Here is a 23916-nt window from a genome sequence, read left to right on the forward strand (position 1 = left end):
TATGTATTATGTATTAACACAACACAAAATCTTGATAATAATTTTCTCATTAATATGAAAAATAAAAAATATACTAGAATCTTTTTGATGAAGTTTTATTATTGTATAATTAAATAAAAAATATTTGAAGAGGTATCCACGACATGAGATTATATATCTTAATATGCATATTTATATTATCTTTCCAATTTAATCTTTAATTGGAATTAATAAGTTTATTATTATTTATTAATATATAATTATTTATTTATTTTATTAAATATACAAATAAATTATTTACATTGTAGTAAAAAAAATCTTCATGGTAATTTTTTTTATGAAATATAAATATAAAAATTTCTCCGGAGAATAAATGAGTACACAGCACATATTAATTACTTGGAAAGTGGTAGCAGAAGACAAAAGAAAGGAGACTAAGGTATAAGCTCCATTATCCTCCATGGTCTTATCATGAATGGTGGCGTTATATCCTACTTTATGACAGCCCATGTCATGTTGACTCCGTTAAGGGCATTGTACAAAAAAAAAAGGGTTGACTCTTGAAAAATAATTTATGGAATATGCCACAAATTAATTACTAAAAGTTGAACATATTCTAAAAGCGTTTTATGGCACCGCCCATTATCTAAAGACCATAATGCCGAGATTAAAATGGTGTCTTGAGGGCGGTAGTTGTTATTGTTTTTTTTTTAAAAAAAGAAATATTAAAAATAATAATATTTTTATATTTTTTAATATTTATTTTTATATTTAAATATTAAAAAAATTATTAATTTTAAATAAAAAAATTACTTTAAAAAAATATATTAATTTACGTTTGAGATTGTGGTAGCAATGATGGTTCAAAGTTTTTTTTTTCTTATAAAGTATATTAAAATAAAATTTTTTATTTTTAAAAATTATTTTTAATATTAATATTTTAAAACAATATAAAAATGTATTTATTTAAAAAAAAATAAAATTTAAAAAATTATAGAGCAAAACCGCTTTATGAACATTTTTTTTTTTTACACGTGAATCTCATAAGGGATTTTCATAGTAAAGACGCTCGTAGTTGTTAGAAAGTTTTGGTTTATGAAGTAGAATGCGGTGAACCAATCAAAAAGTGCGAAAACCTGGAAAAGTAAAAAGTGTTAAAATGTCGGTGAACCAATCAATACAGTGCAATTGTAAATGTGATCGCATGTGACAAATTGAGAACATATATAATTAATAGTTAACCATATATATTGTTATTTTTTTTTATTTTTTTTGGATTCGAGGAAACCTTACTCCTGGAAAGCATATTTTGTGGGCCCAGATGAACGAGTAAAATCCCGGTTGTCCCAGACTCTTATAAAAGGTGCATGCTCTAACTCGAACTCGAGACTTGCTGTGCAGATTTCAAACCCTTTACAATCATACTACGTTCTTTGAGGACTATTGTTATTATTATTATCATTATTAATCCCCTTCTCATCGTAGTATTGTTAATCAAAATAATTGTAAATATGATCACGGGTTAAGTTTATTAATTTAGTAGATTTGGGTATTTTTAGATAAATTTTAGTAATTAAATTTGTTTTTTAATTTTATTTTTTAATATTTAAATTAATTAAAAATTAAATTTTATAATTTATTTTGATTTATTTTTCATTAAATTATTTTAGTTTTATAATTCAAGTTACAGATTTAATAATTAAGTTAATATGAATTTATTCAAGTTTTGTTTTTTTAATTTTATATTTTAATATATAATTGATTAAAAATTGAGTTTTACTTAATTCTTTAGATTCAGAATGTGTTAATCTTTGAACTTGTAAAATTAACTGGATATATCAAGTAAATTCCTATATTATTTTTTTATATTATTAGTCATATTAATGAAACAGGTAGGCAGATAGGCGAGCTTTAGCTTTCCTGCAAACCTAATACACCACTTTCGGTTGTGATAGTGGTGGCCGCAAACTCATGCAAAGCTTAATTTTCTTCATCAATTTTCCACATTTTCCTCTCAAGCAAAACAAAGAAAAAAAAAATAATCGTTTTTCGCGAAGTAAATGCCACCATGAACAAGCCAGCCAAAATTAATGACTCAGATAATGCAACTTAATTCAAGAATTGCGATCAAAATGAAAAACATTTCAAAGAATTATGAAACATTAATTAAAAAAATATGAATTACAATAGTAAAACTGAAGTTAAGAAGTTCGTCCATTCAATTTGGGGTGAAAATAATCCCAAACGATAAAAACAACAGTAGCTTGTTTTTATTGTGATATTTAGTAATGGCAATCAACCAAGGAAGAAGCTGTGAAGACAAGAACTTGTTCCTTGGACGCAAAGTGAAACTTTGATTCTCGGAGATCATCTTCTACTGCCGGAAGATTAAGATCCAGTAGTTGGATATCTCTTGGTTTCTTGGATTCTTCGGACTCATGATCAGGCTTACTTCTTTCCAAACTTACAGATGTTAACGTGGTTGCGGCTGCGGTTGCGGTTGCGGTGGGAGCGAACGCCCTGTGCCGTCTCATATGACCACCTAAAGCCTGACCAGACGAAAACTCATCACCGCATATGGAGCACTCATGGACCTTATTAGATTTGACATTGTTACTACATAGAACCCTATCATTTACTATTTGCAATGAAAGGGTGGTGCTCATATCAATATCATTTCCATTTTCCTCTTGATCACCCATTCGTACTGTCATTGCCAACGCTTTCTTGTCTTCACTAATATTACCTGGTCTTGATTTCTTGTGACCCGCTCTATGTCCACCAAGCGCTTGAAATGAAGGGAAACGCCTGTTACAGATCTTGCACTCATAAGCATATAAACCTGCGTCCTTGTTGGTATACGTAACAGTTGTTGCTGCAGTAGTCACGGGCTTTGATAATTTGCAGTTTCGGCGATTGCCTTGAGCCAAAAGAATCAAACAGTTGGCCATGTCTTCTTCCTCGTCCGTCCTTCCCGTGAATTTAACTGAGGTGCTAGGATCAGACGATGATGAGTTGTTGTAGATTCTTTGACCACGTTCACCTCCGTTTTCTCCGACGCTAGATGAGCTACAAGTTATGGCTAACGTTAGTGGCGAAGATGGCCTTTGTCGCTTGGCACGCTTGCCTTTGATGATTTGTGATAATTCCTTAGACACCATTGCTTGAGAACCCATCCTCAATTAATTTGATGATCTTAATATTTCACCAAGAGGAAGACGTACAGAGGAATGGAGCGACGGTGGTGAGGAGGAAAGATCAAGAAAGGTAGGAGAGTACGTGGGAGTTAATCTTGTATTTAAGAAATAAAAAGGTACCAAGTTAGGAAGTGAATGTTGTCAAGGGAGGGAGGGAGGGATGGGGTTTAAGTAGAGCCGTAACCCTTGGACAGTTACCGTGAATTTTCCTTGCTTGCAAGTCTTGAGTTTCGCTAACTTGGAAGTTAGTTATATATATATAAATATAGACATATTTTATTTTTAAAAAAAAAAAAACTGAAATACACACACATACAGAGAACATAAATTAAAGAACGCAAGTATGCGGAGGTGATGGAGCCAATGAGATTCGGTTGGCTTCGAAGCAAACCCATTACTTTTTCTAAGTGATTGGATTGTCTTGCAAGCCTGGAACCACAGAATTTCGGCTTCTATCCCTTTCTCTTCTTCTTCTTTTGCTTTTCTTGATCATTTTCCGCTAGTTTTGTTTACTCAACTTTTGTTTGCTTTGCTCGCTATAGTATATTAATCTTTCAATATGCTGAATCAAAAAAACAGTACCAGTTAAATTCATTTGTAATTTTATATTAATTAATTCTTAATTAACCATTAAGTGGAGATAGTGTTAACCCTAGATAGTGTTAACCCTAGAAATGGGAGATTGTATGTACATGAACCATGGGATGATAGCCTTTTATGAGAGGCTTCATGAGGAGTTGACCCACATCTACTTCACCTTCACATTGTAAGCAGAGATAACTTCTTAGACGGACAATGACCCAAAAATCACGCCGGCCAATATGACTTGATGTTTTTTTTTTATCATTTTTATGATTGTGCTTTGCCAATCATAAGGTTTGGTGTCAGCATGAAATTGTGAACAGATCTCTCATTATAGTAGTCGATTTTTTATTTTATTTTTTTGACTTCATGAGTAATTATATGCGTCCATTACGGTAATAATTGAGAACTAATAGCCACTTTTTTTTTTTTTTCAATTAATAGATATTGAGTACTTTCTCCGTTAAATCCATGTGTTAATTAATTCTGACAGAGCTCAATGAAAGCTTGCCAATGATTATAAATGGGTGTCTAAATGAGCACGTAGTATTTAGCTTTGGTGAACACTATGAAGAACATGATTCTCGGTGTTTTACATGTAAGAAAATGTTTAGAGCTATGCAAATACACAGCACCGTCAGCACCGTCAGCACCAGCTTTTTAATCTACCATTTCTTTATTCCTAGCCATCTACTCTTTGTTCATAGCGCTAGCTAGGGCATAGTTTTGATCCGTGGCCACATAACAAGGTTTCCACTGCCTACAAGGTAGAGTGTTTCGTAATTAAAGAGTATTTTATGTTGTGAAGAGATTCTTAGCGTCTGGAATTAGTTGGAAGGTGTAGTGAGAAGCACGTAAGGGCTAACACCAGCATGCATCAGCTGTAGTTCTCCGAAGTAAAGCATCATTTTAATTTTGTGGATTTTGTAGGTGGATTTAATTAAACAGATCCCTTAATTATATTGTTCTTTACTTCCCGATTGCCCCTTTTATATACACTCTTCTTGTTTTCTTCAAAAAGATCATGTACTCTTCTGCAACCACTACACTTATCTGGCTTCAAATACACCTTGTAGATTGTATAAATAAGTTGTTAATGTTCATTATTTAATTCGGGCTCTAGCTGAATGACAGAGGAACGAGCCTGCCAGCACTGACAGAGCTGCAATATTTTATGCCATATATTTCTTTACATTATTGAGTACAAAAACCGTCATCATCCCTGGGAAATTGATATCTAGATATATAGTTGGCATAGGGATGGATAGAATAAACAGAGACGTATTTATATTATTTTCTTTCTCTTAAGAAAAAAGAAATGGAATTGAAAGTGTATGATATGTCAGGGTCATTAAAGCTCGCCCTTTGAAATCTTAATGCTGCATGAGGGTTCCAGATGCTTGTTTATCATGATAATTCACAAGAACAAATTAATTAATTAATTATATTTATAAAATTATAACCTTCTCCATTTAAATATAGAGGATGGATGTTTCGTATGGTGCATATGAGTGCAGAATTAAATGCGCAGGTCGGCAAAATTAATAGGTTGAAGAGTAGCGATGCAAAATCAAAGGAAACTTTGGGAGATACTCTCAAAGTTTCAATTATGACAGAGATTTCCCTTTTTAATGTTTTTTTTTTTTGGCAATTGGCAGCCTCTCATAAACTAAAAAAAGCCTGCTTATATATAAAAAGAATAAACTAAAAGGGGATGAAATTTAAACAGTATTTTACTGTAGTACAAGATTAACTTTTGCTTTAGATTATAACAATTAATTGACTATTTTACATTTAAATTGAATAATATTTGTCCATGGAGGTAAAGGTCTTAAAATACCCCTAGAGAGAAATATATATATATATATATATATGCTTGGCGTCTAGGGATAGTATCTGTATTTTAATTTTGGATGCAAAATTAAATTACTTAAATGCAAGGGTTATTTTTGCCTTTTCAAGCTCCATTTTTTGTTATTTATTGATTTATTGAGGGTATTATGGTCTTTTAATGCAAATAAAATAATATTAAATTTGAGAAGATATCAGTGTATGGAGGCACTCGTCCTCTTCGATTGGCGCGTGCAGTTCGTCCTTATGGTGAAACCTGCTCTTCTATCATGTCATTAGAAGCACCACCACACTCGACACAAGTCAATTGCGGGTGGGTGGTTTGTCTAGGATTTTTTTTTTTCTTGTCCCCCCCCCTAAATTGTGCAAATTGGTCTTATTAGTTGTTGATATTTCTTTTTTGATTTTTTTCTTTTAATTTTTAATTTTTTTTCTTGAGCCTTTTGTAAAAGTTTTATCTCTCTTCAATTTAGCTTTTCAATTTCAATTTATATATATTTAGATTAGGTCCTTATTTTTTTTTTTATTTCTTGTTTTCTTCATTAGCCCTTTTATAAAAGTTTTTAGTAGTTTTCAATTATGCCCCTTAATCCAAGTTTATAGTTTGTTATTTTTTTAATTTGATTCTTATTCTTTTAATTTTTTTTATTGGAGTTATTTTTCTTTTCAATTTAATCCTCTAATAAAAAATTATTTGGTATTTTTTTTCCTTAGCCCTTTTATAGAATTTTTTATTGGAAAACATCAAAAGAATAAGGAATAAGTTGAAAAAAATAATATATCATAAAATTGAATTGAATGATGAAATTCAAGACAAATAAAAAATTCACAAAAAAGACAAGAAAAAAATAAAAATCAAAAGATTAAAGAACAAATAAAAAAAAACATAATAAATCGGGATTAAAGGATGAAGTTGAAAACAAACAAAAATTCTACAAATGGGCCAAAAACAAAAATAAAAAATAAAAAAAAATAAGAATTAAAGTTGAAATATCAACAACTAAGATGACAATTCTAAAAATTTGAATAGTCAATGTGATTTTCAATGGGGGAGAGAAAGGGGGGGGGCATTAATATAACCTGACAAAATGGACAATCGATAATAATATGGCTTGGATTTATAAAAAACCAAGATGATAAAAAAACATATAAAAAAATTAAAACCAATTAATCCAACAAAAACCAAAACAAAATATATCATAAAGACCAATTCAAATTAAAAAAAAAATGCTTATAAAAAATTGAGCATTGCCTTTTTTTCAATTAAAAAAAAAAGAAACAAAAACATATTAGATTAATCTAGGTTTCATGACTTAATTACACCATAACAATTATGTAAAAATAAAATTTATAAAAGCAATACCACATGAAAAAAGAAGAGGAAGAATACATCATGAAGACAAATTCAAATAAACCAAATTCTTAAAAAAAATTCAATTAGACATATTTTTTATAAAAAAAAAATATCAAGATTATAAAATATTGTATCTACCTGCATGTTGTGAACTAACATGTTAAACTTGTGGGTTAAATCATGAAGTCAAATTGTTTTAATGATTTTTTTTAAAAATCAATTTTGAAACTAAATATAAAAAACAAAATTAAAAAACAAATAAGCAGATGTATGGGCATTCCAAAAAAAAGAACCCGAGCATGTGGGCCTTTCTTGCCCAGCCCATGCACCTAGGATTTTTCTATTCTTTCTATTTCTTAAGAGGGAGGATGACTTATTATCCACCTTTTTTCCACCAAAATAGGCAGAAGATGTGTTGTCTTCTATTTGCATAATTCAGCGATGGAGGGTCGCAGGAAAAATAAGGCTTTAATTTTTTTTTTTTTGCTTAAAAAAATTCATTTTAAATCTATTGTTTATTTAAAACACATAGAAAACATAGTAAATGTTAGAGAATAATATAAATCATATCCTAGAACCTTACCTAACAGCTTAAGTTATTGGGTTGAGATGGTTCTCTGACATGGTATCAAAACCTTGATAACCAAGTGGTCACGAGTTCGAATCTCACAACCCTCATTTATTTGGTAAAAATTAAGCACAAGGTAGTGCTGTGCAAGTTTCAAGCCCAAAGGGCTTTCACTTGAGGGGGTCTGTTTAGAAAATAATATAAATCATATCCTAGGAAACCTTACCTAACAGCTTAAGTTATTGGGTTGAAATGATTCTTTGACAATAAACAACTTGATAAATTAATTTATGACTTCAAACAACCTAAAAAACAACTCAAAAACTTGAAATCAATCTATTGGTTTTTCTAAATTTTTATTTTGATTATAATTATTTAGTATACATCAATACTTAAAAACTTGTGCTAAAGTTTGAGAGAATAAACAACTTGATGAATCATGAGAAGTCATACACCAACATTTAATTTTTAAGTCATGGTGATGAATGGCTTGGTTTGGGGAAGATGACGGTTTCAGTGGTAGATTTTGGAGTGATTTTTTTGTTAGAGAGGAGGTCTGTCGAGGGTATATTGGTTGAAGAGGACAGTAATGGATGAGCTTTTCCAGCGTTGTTCTTCCTTTCGAATGAATTAGGGGCTGACTTCTCCTAGAATTGCTCTTGATATTCTAGATAGTAGTGGTGTTTCATTCAAGGGGCAGTAGCAACTAGCATGGTGTTCATCAGTTTTTGGTGGTTCGGTTTGAAAGGCTTGGTTATGGTGGATGAGAAACTGTTGAGAGGAGGCACGATTGGGGCAATGAAAGCGTTTGATCATGGAAAGCTGGAGGTTGTGTTTTGAATCTTTTGATAGAGGAGAGGAGTGTGGTTGGGTTGGGTTGATTATACCGAGAGACAGATTGAGGGATCACAAGTGGAGGAGAAACAAGAAGATTTTCCATTGTTCGTTGATGAGGAATAGAGGATATATGAAGTTCTTTTGATTGTTGATGATGATGATGATGATGATGATGGTTCCTGATCCCATGAATGAGAGGCTTGTCCCCAGTTTTCGGTTTTGTTGCCCTGGAATCATAGGCTGGTCTCCTGCTATATATGGCTACCTTATGTTTTGCAGCTGCAATCATTGAGCGTGATTCTTGTTGGATCGATATGGAGAGTTTGGATATTTGATTGCTAGAGTTCTGGGACTTGATCTGATATGCTTGAAGTTTGGGATTGAAGAGCTGAATTGATGGATTGAGATCTTCATTTTAATTGCTCGGATTGTTTGGTTCAATTTATTTGAACTAAATTGAATTAAATTGACAAAATTATTGGACTAAAGTGGGATTGAATTGAATCAATTGGAAACATTTGGACTACAAATATAAATTAAATAAGCTGGTTTGAATTAATCCAATTCAATTGGACTGAAATAGAATTAATTGGACTAAATTGATTGGAATGAAACTGATGAGACTGAAACGAAGTTGTATAAATACTCATTTGGTGCTTGGAATATTTTCTCCTTTTCATTAGTCTTTGGCTTTTATTTTTTCCAATTTTACTCAAACAAGGATAAATCTTAAATTTTATTTCAATTTAACCCCTAAATTAATCTTTCTAATTTAGCTTCTTTTTTTTTTTAGTTCTTGTTTTCTCAAATTCTTACAATTTTAATGGAATTTGTTTTCTTTATGATTGCTTCTCTAATTGAATCAATTTAGACTTATAGATTGAAGCACTTGATTGCAAATTCATCGTGAGTTCCTAAGATTATACAATTTTACCAAATTAACTTCCAATTTTGATTTTCTTTCTCAAGTAAGCCTTTAATTGATTTATAACTTGGTTATTTATTTCAAACTCATCCTTAAACTTTCAATTCCTTTCCATCTTAACCACATTAAATCAATTTAAGTCAATCCTTCAATTTCCTCTTCAATTCAACCCTCCCCTCCAATATGACCTAAAAATTACATAATTATATTTTTACATGTGATACTTAATTATTGTTCTAATTTTGACCCTAACTACATTTTATTTTTTGTCTTTTTAATTTTATTTTTCTATTTTTTGGTTTATATATGTATATTTTATTTTAAAAATTTTAACTCACAAAAATTAAATAAAAATGACGTGAATAATGAAATTATAATATTAACTAAATTTACTAAAAGATATATTTTTAGGATGTTTTTTCTAGTTTTTGAAATATACAAAAATAGAGGTTAAAACCTGGGTTCTAAAAAAACTATTAGACTAGCTATTGATGGTATTATGATCTTTTTGCAAGGTCTATTAGTCTTTTATATTTTTAAAGTACAATAAAATATCTAAATTATCCTTAAAATTATATTTTATTAAACTAGAGTCTAGAGACGTTTAAATTAGATTTTATTAAACTGGTGTTCAGGGTTTTTTTGAATTTTTATTTTTTAAAAGCATAATAAAATAACTAAATTACCTTTATTTTATTTTTTTTAAAACTAGCATCTAGAAGCTTTTTGTATTTTCAATATATATTTTTAGTTATAATCAAATTGAATCAGAGGCAATTTAATATTTTAATATATAAAAAATATTATTAAAAAAAACTAGTTGGTGCATGCATTGCATGCAACAATACTTCCGCTACTTCATCATTTTTTCACGTAACACTTGCGGTGGATTCCGACTGCCAAAGATGGCCTTCACTTGACAATGTTAGAATCGTCTCGGCATCCCTCCCTTTCTAGGTGGTGTGTGTAGCTTATTGACCTCTAGTTTAGCACCAATAATTTTTTTTTATTTTCACTCTTCAAAATTTTCACATCTAACCATCTAAATTTTCAAAATAGCCTTTCAATTTGTTTTTCCTTCAAATTTGATCTTTGTTCGTTTGATTACTATTTGTTATATTTTAAATCATTTAGAAAACCATATTTGTTTCTTCAATTTTGTTCATGTATCAAATTTAGTTTTTGTTCTTTTTATTGCTATTTATTATATTTGAGATAATTTTTAAAACTAGATTCTTTTAATGATTTCATCCTTATTTTTTTATTGCTTTTTTTTTTCTTACTTTCAAAATTTTCTTAATTTGCTAAAAAAAAATTTTGATTCCATTCTTCAATATTAAATTAGTTGAGAAATGAGAATAATAATTGAGTCAGGATTATGATTTCAAGAGTTATGAGTGTTGGAGATTCACCGGGTTTAGAAAATTTACCTAAGTTTGCTTAATTTTTATTAAGCTCATGATTTTTCAGTTTTGTTCTTCAGTATTCACTTAATAAGATATTGGGCTCCATTATTATTATTATTATTATTATTATTATTATTTTCTTTTTTATAAGATTTGTTTTAGTAATTGTATAAAATATCTGGATTATTGTGGGTCTTTTTATTTATCGTACTTGGTTAAATTGAGCTCTTTTTTAAGAAATTTTATTTTTGAATTAAATTAAATTAATTGATTAAATATAAGTATGAGATACTCACTTCATGATGTTTTATTTGATTTGATTTCTGGGTCATTACTCCAATGGCGTGTGTGGCCTCTTTTAGTGTTGTCATGCAGCCTTTCACAGTGGCATTATAATCATCCTAATAAGTTCTTCCTAGTAATGAGACAGTGTCCACAGTAGAGTAACATTGAATCTTCAATGGGCTTTTCTTTATTCTTTTTCCGAGTATAATATTGATAGCTCATTTTTTTATAGTTAATTGTTGTTTTTTTGTTCGTTTTATTTATTGTTAATGTTTTTTTTAAATCGTATTATTAAATTACCCGAGATTATTGAACCTAACCAAGTCAATAACATAGGTCTCATATTGTTTTTGCTTCTTTTAAAAAGTTGGTGTCACTTGAACATCTTCTTTTTACATTATAAAAAAAATAATTTGGCCCGCAACATAGCTTAGGTCACTTATCTAGTAAAAACCTATAATGTTATTTAAGAACCATAAAAAATAAAGATAATTTCAATTTCATGTTAAACATTTTTTTTAATATTGCATTTCAATCAAAATTCAAAAAACAATTGGAAAAAAAATTAGAAAGTGGCAAAGCATCCATACCAAAAAGATGGACTTGTGGTTTTGAAAACAAAATATCTAGTTACTAGGAATAGAAAATGCTTCAAGGAAAAAAAAAAAAAAAAACTACTATGATCTAGTGTTTTGTATGAAGATATAGGGTGTTTTCCTCATAGTTATTAAACCCGATTTGGGGGTTGACCTGACCAAGAAACCAAGTCCTGGGTTACACGGGTTGATCTGAGTCAACCAGGAAAAATTAAAAAAACATATTTAAAATTTTAATATTTCATATGAAAAAATTAAGAAACAATCCATGTGAATATAAACTATACATATTGTAAATAATAAAGTTTAAAAGATTATTTTATTTCATATTGAAAAGATATTATGATATACTTTTAAATTGAAATATTTAAACTAAAAAGATTTTTCATCTCACATTGAAAAAACATAACTTTTTTCTTGTAAATATATAGTATATATACTAAAGAGCTTCAAATCCACATTGAAAAAATAAAATATTTTGCTAGTATTTATATTGTGAATTTTGAAAAGGGTTAATAACTAACTAAAAAAATATGAAAAAAAGGGTATTTGGCTAGGAGAAAAAAAATATTTAAAATTAAAAAAAAAAATCTCAACAGGTTTTGTCTGGGTCGCTTGGGTCACGGGTTGACCCAGTGGGTCGATCGAGTTTGATCTTTTTTTTGCTCTTGTCGATCTTTCACCTTACCCAGATTGGTCCAGCTATCGAGTCGACCTGCTAGACCAATTCGGGTTTAATAACTATAGTTTTTCCTTATTTATTTATTTATTATTGTTTGTAATTGGAATTTGTAATTAAAATTCAGGAAATAGCTTGAGGTAAAGGGCATTCTCATCTTTATTCTTTTCCTCGTGGACACACCATCAAACGGTCCAGGGGCTTCTTCGTTTTTGCAAGTGACCCTACAACCTCCACCTCCAGTCTAGGGGCGGAGGGTAATAGGGACTAGGTGGAACCAAAATTAAAAAAGAAATGAGAAACTAAAAAATTAGTAGGAAAAAGGAAATAAATAACCATCTCATCCTTGCCGGGGATCTCTCTATCACTTGTTTTTGCACGAGTGTGGTCCTCGACTTGATTCCCCTTGAAGTACAAAATACATCAATGACAAATATATTTTCTTTGTCCTTTTCCGTAATTACAAACACAGAATTCTCTAGTTCCATGAGTCTTTTTCCGCGGAATTGTTTTGAAATCTTATTTTTTTAATTATATAATAATAAAAATTCAGAAAAAAAAAGGAATAAAACTATAAAGGAAACATGTCTTTTTTTAAAAAAAAATTATATTTTATTCTCATTCAATACTAATACGTATTTTATTTTAAAAACTAAAATATATATTTGTATGAAAAGCTATGATCTAAATTCCTTAGAAAAAAGGTATTTCATTAAACAAATTATTCTTTCCTCGTTCATCAATATTTTTGCAGAAATATTTTTTTAGTAGTAGAATCTTTAAAAGTAAAGTCAATCAAGAGATTTAAAAAAAAAAATTGAAATAATTTAAAATAATCAGGAAAACAATATATCTAAACTACATTTTCTTACCAATGCATTTATTTTTTTAACAAAATTTTTTTTTCATAAATATTTTTTTCAATTGAAAAACTTTGAAAAGGAAGTTTCAATAATAATAATAATAATAATAAAACACATTGGAAATCATGTCTTGCTATTTTTATGCAGTCAAAGAAAAAAAAACTTAATCTGAGAGAATTATTGAACAAATTTCTAATAAAAACATAAAAAATATATATTTTATTTTTATATAATATTTACGACCACAAAAGTTTGAAAAAAAAATCTTACATGCTATGTTCATATATAATAATTAATAAAATGACTGCTAATATTATTAAACTAATGCTATAATCTTATTTGAAAATAACAATAAAATTGAATTGTATTTAATGGAATAATATCCTATATATAATTTTAATTATTTTATTATAAAAAATTTTAATTAAAATTGAAAGAAAAAAAAAAGGTTATAAAGAGGTGTATAAAAAAAAGCACTTGCTAATATTATAAAAAGATGCTATAATCTTATTTAAAAAAAGGTCAAAATTGAATTGTATTTAATGAAATAATATCCTAAATATAATGATAATTATTTTATTATAATAAAAAATAAAACATAATAAAGGGCTTTATACAAAGAGTCTAGGTTCCTAGTACAATACAAATAAAGCTAGATGTGCGTGTGTATCTACAAGATTAGGCCTATATACCTAGCTTTTTTTAAAAAAAGAAAAACCAAAACATATGATGCATTGTATCTTGGTAATGATTTTGTTCATTTTTAGATGCGTGGAAAGTTAGGGTTTGTCTTCTAAGATAAATAAATAAAAACTAGTTTGAAACTCTTTTTTTTTTTTTTTCTAAAAACACTTAAGAAGAACCATTGAAATAATAATAAAGTCATTTAAATTAATCCAAAAAAATAATTCTAAACCTTGATCCTTTTTTCCAAACAACTTGGAGGATTAAAAACATCTCAATATAACTCTTATCGTCAGAACAGAATCTTATTTGATGTGATATTGATTATAATAACAAATGATCCATTAAGATTGTTTATTGGATCTATTCTAAGACCTAAAACAAAGTGAATCCAAGAGGAATTTGATGGGTTAAGTTAAGAGATTTTAATTAAAAATATTCAAATACATCAGTCTAAACATATGTTTACTTTTTGGGTCATATATAAAGATACATGACAATTTTGGATATGTTGCAATTGAGTTGGAAACAAAACGTCTTTACCTTTTAACAATATATGGTAAGCTCGTTAATTTATCCGAATGAGAGATGACGGCATGTTTAAGGTTGGGTCTAAAATTTGTCATCAAAATATGAAAACAAAAAATACATTATTTTCTAAAAAATTATGAATTTTTATATGGAGTCCTTGATGCTATTAGAAATTTATATGGCAACCTTTCCCTTACTTATGTTAAAATGATTTTATATCAAATAAAAATAATTTATTAATCAAAATTTAAATCTTATATTACAAACCATCATATTTTTGTTTATCAAGAATTCTTTAAGTACCATATGCAGTGGTCAGTATCTCTCTGTCACTCTTTTTTCCAAATACAAAAAAATGCCAAAAAAAAAAAAAGAGAGAAAAAGGGGATGAGATTATGAAGTATTCTCGATCCGTTTGGTTTGGTTGACTAGACAGCACGGATGATCCCAAAGGAGATGACAATTATCCAGTCATACAGTGCGAAGGGTCCTACTGGTCCCCTCACAACTAAAGAGTGGATCGGTTACAGTTGTCAACTACTGGTTTGTGAGTAATAATGGAGTGACCAATCACTGCCTCCAGCCTGGCAAGGTAACATGCTCGATGCTTTTTTCGTGCTCTCACCTTCCATCCCACGTGCCCAGTTCCTATCCTCGATGTGGTTTGTATTTGGAAATAATACGTGTGATCCAAATTAGTGGCTGCCCCGTGAAGGGAGAACAATGCTTCAAAAGTTGGAAACGCTTTCGGTGCTTCTTGGTTGTGAATTTTAAAATAAATTAAACCTTGCTGATCAAAAATATTTATATAAAAAATGCACGTCAAATAAAAAATATTGTCAATATCATTTTTCCAATAATTTTATCGGTAAATATAATATATTATCAATAAAAAACCATTTATAATTCAATTGATGGTTTATTTTCATATAACCAACGACATTAACCTGTTATTTTGCTATAAGTTTATAAAAATCTTATTTTTTATAAAGTTAAAATTTTATAGTAATAAGACGTTATTATTTAGGAATGTATAGATTGTGTTTTTATTTATACAAGATCTGGGCTTTGTATTTTATTTTAACCATACTTTTAAGTTAATTATTTATTTGAGTCTAATATTTTTGTCATTTTTAATTAGGGTTTGTTTTTATTTAAGTTAAACAAGTAAATATCTTTTATTTTTTGGATGTTAAAAAAATTATTGATATTAAATAAAAATTTACATGAACACTTTTGTTTTTGGTTCTTCATCAACTTTTCACAATTTATCAAAAAAATTATATTTATGGCATTCTAATAGTAAATCTTCAGTTCTTGATTCAAATAACCAACTAGTTAAGGTTTTATAATTTGATTTTAGTTTTTTTAGATAAGTATTTCAGTTTTTAATTATGGGTTTTAGGGTTTTGTCCTCCTAGTTTAATTATGTTTTTATCCTAGCTATTTATTTTCTTTCTATTTCGAGATAATAACAAAATGCTAGTAAAAATCTTTATCAACTCATTTCAATTTAAAATTTTATTTTAATATACTTTACATCCTCTAAAAATGAAATCAAATTTTAAAATCAAATATGATTTCGATTTACAATTTTACATTCTATCCATAAATGAGTTTTTCAACTTAACTGATGAAGGCAATCCCATGACATCTTTATTGATCAAAATAAAAATAAAAATTAAATATGATCTTGATGTAGATTTGTACACTGTTATTGACACCCTTAGTATTTAGCTTAAATTTCTCATATTTCTCTCCTTAATTTCAGCTTCTATCTCCTTCTCAATCTCCAAAATAATATTTTTATAGCATTTATATATTTATCAATTAAAAATATTAAAAAATATATTTTTTTAATTTAATGGAGTACAATTTCTTTAGCAAAAATTAATATAAAATTATATCTTGAATCTCACCCAATAATTTAGGTTAAAATAATTTTTTAACATAATAATAATAATAAATGTTTAATGGTTAAACTGAGTGTAATTTCTACCATCCCTATTGTTTTAATTAAAATAAAAATTTCATTGCAAGGAATTAGTGAGTTAAACATTTTCTTTAAAAGGTGTATAACTTAAAAAAGTAATACAAAATCACTTATATAACTTTGTTCAACAGTGGAAACTTCTAGATGGATTTTTTTTTAACACTAATACGCCCTGCAAACTTAAGGGTGAATAAAAAAATAAAAAAAAATCGATTAAACTGAGAAAAAATTGAAACCGTAAAAAAAAAAAAAATAAAATATATATATCCCGTGAGAGTTAGGTCAGCAGTGTATGCCAACAACGACCTCCACCGGGAGGATGAATGATACTAAAATATATATATCCCGTGAGAGTTTGGTCAGGGAATATCCCCGTTACAAACTATCTAACACGAAACAGACAAGATATTTAGAAACACAGAGCTGATCAGCTCTGTTATTTTTTTTTCTCATTTTTTAAAATTATTAAACAATCACAAAATACAGTTCATTGAAATAATATTTTATTTTTTTTAATTTTAATTTTTATCATTATGTTTATTAAAGATCAAACTTCATATTTAATTTACTTTTTATAAAGTTATTATATTCTCATAATTCAAATCACGAGTTTTGAAGTTAGCTCGATTTACTCAAACTTTTTTAATTTTTTTTTTATTGATAGAGAATTAAACTTAATAATTTGTCTCAATTTACTTTATATAAAGTTATCTCTGTCTCATAACTCGAGTTCAAGGTATAATGATTAAACCGAGTTAACTCGAGTTTTTTGTTTTTTTAATTGATTTTATTTTTAATTTTATCATTCAATTTTAGATTGATTGGAATTGTGCTTCATGAATTTGTTTTCTATTGGGTTATCTTGATCTCATAATCTAAGTTTGACAGGTTAATCTGAGTTGACTCGAGTTTTTTTTAATTAATTATTTTTAATTTTATTATTTAACATTAGATTGATTGAAAATTGAGGTTTAATATGTTTTTTTATGAAGTTATCACGATCCTTACAATCATAGTCATATATTTTACATGTTAACTTGGGAGGACCAGTGTTGACTGTCATCTCAATATTTTCTTTTAAAAAAACATCATTTTAATTTAGTCAAATTATTTTTTTTCCTTGTTATCCAAGTTTGTTTTTGAACTTGTCAAGTTGATCGAAGTTATATCAAATTAATCTATACATGATTTTTTTTTTCCTTCTTAAAAATATGTTAACAATACATAAATATTTTTTTTAAAAAAATAAATGATCTAGTTAGTTCTATTTAGAGTTCGTTTGTTTTTGTATTTTAAAAGTGTTTTTTAAAAAAATTAAAATTTTTATTTTTATCTTTACTTTAAATTAATTGTCTTTATATTTTTAGATTGTTTTGATATGCTGCTGTTAAGAATGAATTTTAAAAAATAAAAAATATTATTTTAATATATTTTTAAATAAATAATATTTTAAAAAACAATGAGGTATTTTAATTTGAAAATAAAGAGGGACAGCATTTTATGGGACCCTTTCTCGTAATTTGCACAGTGCAGTAGGGCCAGAAGAGCTGAAGTATATCCTTTGATGACGTGGAAACCAAGAATTGGAATGGCTTTTAAGTTTTAACAACTCAAACCTACAGAACCTTATGAGTTATCCTTAATATTTTGCAAACACAAAAAGAATAGATCAATTGGAGCCGAGAAAGTGACTACAAAACCTCACAATAATTAGTGAAATTACCGAATTACTTTTGAACACGTTGAATTCCCAGAGTTGCCCTAATCCCTCTTAAATTATTGTTTAGGGCTTTCTTAATTAATTTTGAAGGCTCATCTGATGAGGTAGCAAACAAAATCCCTAATCAGACGACATAATTAATATGATAACAAATATTAAAATGATAGAGACAGCTCAATCTTGAATAAAAATATCGAACGACCTACAGTGCTAGTGGCCATGATCGTTTCAACGATCACCTTCAAGAACTCAGAGTCTTTGGTATACCCTCCTTATATTCTCATAATCTCATTTGAGATTTCTTTTTATGTAAACAACGTGAACAATAATATAAATAGTTTTAATTTAAATACAAAAAAATTATATATAGGTTAAATTGAAAAGAAAATAAAAATATTATTTCACCCTTAATAAATAAAATAAAATATTATATTTTTACATAACATCTCCCCTCAAATTCACGATTTAGCAGCTACAAGCATCGAGAGTTTACCAACTAGAAAAAAAAAAAAAACAGGAAATAGAAATGTGACTTGGTAAATAAATATGCAATCCATAAAAAAAAAAAAAAAAAACAAAAGACAAAGTAATGGTGTCATGCTTGAAATGATAACGAATAAGATGATAATTCATCTCATTGTGTTTAGTTCGTTCTTGAAAAACCGAGTTATATGTTATCTTAATATAACTTTGATTATCACAATGCATAGAAGTGAGATGAGAAAGGAAAAATCTCATATCTGTAAGTAGCCAACGTAACCAAACAATTTTTTTGATAGTGGATGTCATAGCATGATAGAAATAATAGATTGTTTCTTGCTCTTTTAAAAAAATAAAAGAATCATATAAAAAGATATAGAAATCAGTAGCAGACTTGTGATTTGTGAAATCACTACCATGATCAGCATTGAAGCATGCAAGCAACGCCAAGAAAGACGTGGATGGAAGTAAAAGATTCTAAAAAGCTATATTTTTAAGATATCGCAAAATACAAAGAACAATTACCTAATGAATGGTAGTAAAAGAAGTGACAAACTAACAACATGAAGCAACAAGTGTAATTTATAGGGAAAGAAAGAGAAAAGAAGAAAAAAAAAATCTTAATAACAATAAACCACCTTTATCATTGTTGGCATGCATCACACTAAAAGAAAGAGAACGTGGTAACACTTCTAACGACATGACAGAAGAGCATTTCTGATCGGCAAGAGGCACTGCACATGTGACCTTTACACGCCAACAACTTTTCCCATTAAAATAATATTTAATTTATGTAAAAAAACCAAACTCCCCTCCGTTAAATTGATAATAACATAAAAAATCATAATAAAAAGATTAAAAGGTTGTGAATGCATGTTTTTTTTTTTTTTATTTTAAGGATAAAATTGTTATTTAATTGTGTTTTAAAAAGTAAAAAGATTGAAATACCCTTGTTTATAAATTTATTTATTTATTTTAATTATGATCATATTTAAGTTATTTTATTGTATTTAAAAATTATAAAAAAACACATATATTCTCCATCAATCCTCTAATAACTAATGAGTTGTGCACGAAGATTGAAATATCCCCAGTACCAAGACCAAGACATTTGATATGTTTTAGAAAAGTAAAATAATAATTACACTTTCACAATAAATAGTAATCTAAGTCTATGTGTGCAATAATTTTTCCTTTCAATATATATATATATATATTTAGTCTCTTATCCAAACTTATATCCCACTGCTTCTCTTCAGACAAGCACATGGTGTCTTGTGCGGCAAAACTTATCCAAGCATTCTATTCATACTCTTTTATCTTATAAAAGTTTAAACTTCCAAATGCGATATTTGTAAAAATAAATATATATTAATGAAAATATAAAATAAAAGAAATTAATTATTTGGGAATTAATATTTTTTTTTACATTTTTTAAAAAAAAATAAATAAAGTATATAAAATACAGCTTCAAGATATATAAAATTAAAATAATGATATATTTATGAAATTAATCAAATGTATTAGTGAATAAGAAGATATTCAAGAATGTATGAAATATGAATTGAATATATTAATAAGTATTCTAAAAAAATATATAAAAAATAAAAAATAAAGAAATTATTTTTTCAAAAATATGTAAAAGATTAAAAAAATACTATTTTATTAATTAGATGATGATACGAACACAATTAAAAACAATTATATATATATATATATATATATATATATGCACATTACGTCATTTTGTGCTTGTTGACGCAAAGCACAGTAGTTGTGTAGTTCAGTTTCAGGAGCACTTACATTTCAATTTCCTCCATTTATGATTTATCTCCTTTATAAAAAGAAAAGAAAAGCACTAATTATTATTTTAGGAGACATCATTATTATTAAATATTCGATTTTTCGAGAGACAGGGCAGAGAAGACAAAATCCACCCCAGCCGCTCGTTACGTGTCTCGTAGTTAAACAACCACGTGTCAATAACTTGACCCTCAGCTTTGTTGCACCTATATACAGTGATGTTTCATCTGTAGGCTTCAAGACGATATAATGTTTTGAATATTTGTAAATATCAAAGACGCATGTTCAACTGCAGGTGAAAAAAACAAAGAGGAAAAAATAAATCATTTCACACGCTGTCCGTCCACCAATCACATTTTCACCCTTCAAATCTCAACCGGAGACCGGATAATACAGGTTGACCAATTGCAGTGCTCTCAGTATAAGTATGGCCACAAAGCTGCGAAGGGGTCACCAGTTCTTGCACTGACCATTCTCTTTCTCTAGCTAGCTTCCGCAGCCAGAGTAAACAAGCAGGGAGCGCGATTCCCACCTTTCAATTTGATCAGACAGAAAAGATGCCGATCAGGAACATTGCCGTGGGCCACTACCATGAGACAGCTCAGCCCGATGCCTTGAAGGCAGCCTTGGCTGAGTTCATCTCCACCCTTATTTTTGTCTTTGCCGGTGAAGGGTCCGGCATGGCCTTCAGCAAACTCACCGACGGAGCTTCCAACACACCCGCTGGACTCATAGCTGCAGCTATAGCCCATGCTTTCGCTCTTTTTGTTGCTGTTTCTGTTGGTGCCAACATCTCCGGTGGCCATGTCAACCCCGCTGTCACCTTCGGTGCTTTCATTGGTGGCAACATCACCCTGTTCCGTGGCATCCTTTACTGGATTGCTCAGCTCCTTGGCTCCACTGTTGCTTGCTTGCTTCTTAAATTCGCCACTGGTGGCTTGGTGAGTTTAGACGCACGTACCATTTTCTATTTCTTTTTCTTCGACAAATCAGTTTTAAGCTCGTTATTATAGTTAAAGTAACAGCGGGAACTAAATGTTGGGTTTTGACATGGAACAACGCAGGAAACCTCTGCTTTCGCTCTGTCGACTGGAGTTGGTGTATGGAACGCCTTCGTTCTTGAGATCGTGATGACCTTTGGACTTGTATACACTGTATATGCCACAGCAATTGATCCAAAGAAGGGCAATTTGGGAATCATAGCCCCGATTGCAATTGGTTTCATTGTGGGTGCTAACATTCTAGTCGGAGGTGCCTTTGATGGAGCCTCAATGAACCCAGCTGTTTCATTCGGCCCTGCTTTGGTGAGCTGGAGCTGGACCAATCACTGGGTCTACTGGGCCGGACCACTGATCGGCGGTGGACTTGCAGGGCTCATTTACGAGCTGTTCTTCATCGGCTATGGCACCCACGAGCAGTTGCCGACTACTGACTACTAAACAAGTGGGACGGCAATGTGCATGCATGAGATGGTTTTAATATAAGTACTGCCACGGCTTTTCTTTCCTTCTCTGTACCTATTTCTTTAAGAGGGTATTTATTTGTTCTGCCTTTTCATTTGTGATCGTTCCCATCACCATGTCGCGGTGTGGTTTGTGTATTCGATCTGCTTCGCCTGTAAGCTTTTATTCCCAATCATCTTTCTATCTTTGTTTTATTTCTCTGTTTTGTTCATTTCGATCTGCTTCGGTTGCTCTTTTTTTTTTTCTATTTTTTTTTTATTTTAAATGAAAAAACCCATAACTTTTGGGTAACCGTCCATGAAGCCTAAGGAAAAAGGATAATGGTGAAAAGATTATAATATAAATTACACGCGGCTTTTGGTCTCTTTCGTGTATAACATAATGTTTTTTTCCATGTTAATTAATGAAGAAGTACTGGAGCAAGTAGCCAAAAAAAAAAAAATAACGAATATAAAACACTTTTTTAACGAGAGAGAGATTATTCCGTGAAGGGGGAACATTTTTTTTTTTTTTTTTTTTCTAAATCCATACATTTGGTTTTAGTCTATGGGCTGTGGAGAAGCTTCACATGTCAATTTCTAGTGACTTGGACTGCATTATTTTGTTAATTCGGATAGGAAGGTAGTTAAATCCGTGATCCTATTTTTGTCCGTTACTAATTTCTAGATAGGTCTGGCCCTTTGCTAATTCCTGAGTTAATACATTTTCCTGAACTTGTAATCATATTGGCTTCCACTGTTAACCCATGAACGCTATGATGATCCCAAATTCAACTCCCAAAAAAAAAAAAAAAACCCATAGATTTTGAGGCCAAGGCATAGCTGGGTTCCCAGTTCTAGCAGAGCTCCAGCCCCAGCTTACATGGTGATTTGCTTAACCTTGCCCTCTTTATGGGGGACTGAAGCGGCTGAGCACGTGAAACTCTCCGACCATTTTCAGACCACTGTACTTTTTCACTCCGGACCCAACTCCCTGTCCTGTCTTTTCCACTGTTCGGATTCATCATCCAATAGGAAAGCTGTAAGGGGAAGCTACTCCACTGTTTTCTCAACATTCTTTCGGTTTTCGAACGCTTCCTTTCCTACGTACGTACTGTCGTAGTCAATTCTTCTCTTGGCGATGCATGTTTATGATTGGTTTTTAATTAAGATTTATTATTATACATTAAATTAAATTAAATTATATAATGTGATAGAAACGAATATGAATAAAAAAGCTAATCCAGTTAAAATATTCTATAATGTGTTGAAGGAAGACCGTGAATAATGGTTATTAAATAAAATTGCATGGTCAGATTAGTGATAATCATCTTTAGTATTTCAAATTTGCAGCCTCATCTTGATGGAACCTAGCATTGACGTGAAGGCGAGGTATCCTGTAGAGAGCATCGTCATCCAATGGGGCTGTGCAACATGTCCCATGTCATCGTCACCGTCACCGTCACCGTCTCTGAAGCGGATATTAAAGTGGGTTTTAGGACCCACCGCACCGATTGATTCATCATATGGAGGAGCACTGGCGGTTCCAAATAAATGCTTTCTTTTATTTACAAATAGATAAAAGGGTGAATATCTGCTGAGGATCAGAAGGAGAGTGACTTTCATGGTGTTGTATAGAGCGTGGGGTAGTGATCATAATGGAAATAAGTCCAATAATTTACAGTGTACGCTTCCTTAGCTGGAAAGTTGAGCCCTCGGCTTGCCTAAGCCACTCAATTTTGCGAATCTGCAGTCAATACTTTCGACCACAAAATTACATTGCATGAATCCGTCTTCAATGCTTCCCGAACTGTCTGTACAATCTGGTGATGCCTGTTGTTTATGTCTGATGATATTGGAATACTTTGTTTTTAATTCAATAAAAAAAGAAAGTTCATCTCAAAATAGTGATTAGCCAAACAAAAAATATCAATTTTAAAAATAATAAAATAAAAGTAAATAAAATGTTAAAAATAAAATATATAGCAATTAAAAGTTTGAGAACGAAATTTGAGATAATCAGCAAATAATATGATATTTTTAAATTTGCACAACTTTTAATAAAAGAAAAATACTTTTCTAGAAATCAAATCAATTTTATTTTTTTAACATGAAAGTGTTTTTTGTTGATCGGAAAATATT

At 29.6% G+C, this 23916-nt stretch overlaps 2 protein-coding genes across 2 annotated transcripts; one reads left to right on the forward strand and one right to left on the reverse strand.

Moving 5' to 3' along the window:
- Positions 1 to 2115: 2115 nt before the first annotated feature.
- Positions 2116 to 3332, reverse strand: LOC118044993 (zinc finger protein ZAT5). Its single transcript, XM_035053466.2, has one exon. The coding sequence runs from the start codon at positions 3153 to 3155 to the stop codon at positions 2262 to 2264; it is 894 nt and encodes a 297-aa protein (XP_034909357.1). The 5' UTR covers positions 3156 to 3332; the 3' UTR covers positions 2116 to 2261.
- A 17447-nt stretch (positions 3333 to 20779) lies between these two features.
- On the forward strand, positions 20780 to 21990 carry LOC118044965 (probable aquaporin TIP1-1). Its single transcript, XM_035053432.2, has 2 exons — positions 20780 to 21274; positions 21398 to 21990. Exons 1-2 carry the CDS (start codon positions 20891 to 20893, stop codon positions 21770 to 21772), a joined length of 759 nt encoding a protein of 252 aa, XP_034909323.1. The 5' UTR covers positions 20780 to 20890; the 3' UTR covers positions 21773 to 21990.
- Positions 21991 to 23916: the final 1926 nt, after the last annotated feature.

This window comes from Populus alba, chromosome 16, assembly GCF_005239225.2.
Source record: "Populus alba chromosome 16, ASM523922v2, whole genome shotgun sequence".
Classification (NCBI taxonomy): domain Eukaryota; kingdom Viridiplantae; phylum Streptophyta; class Magnoliopsida; order Malpighiales; family Salicaceae; genus Populus; species Populus alba.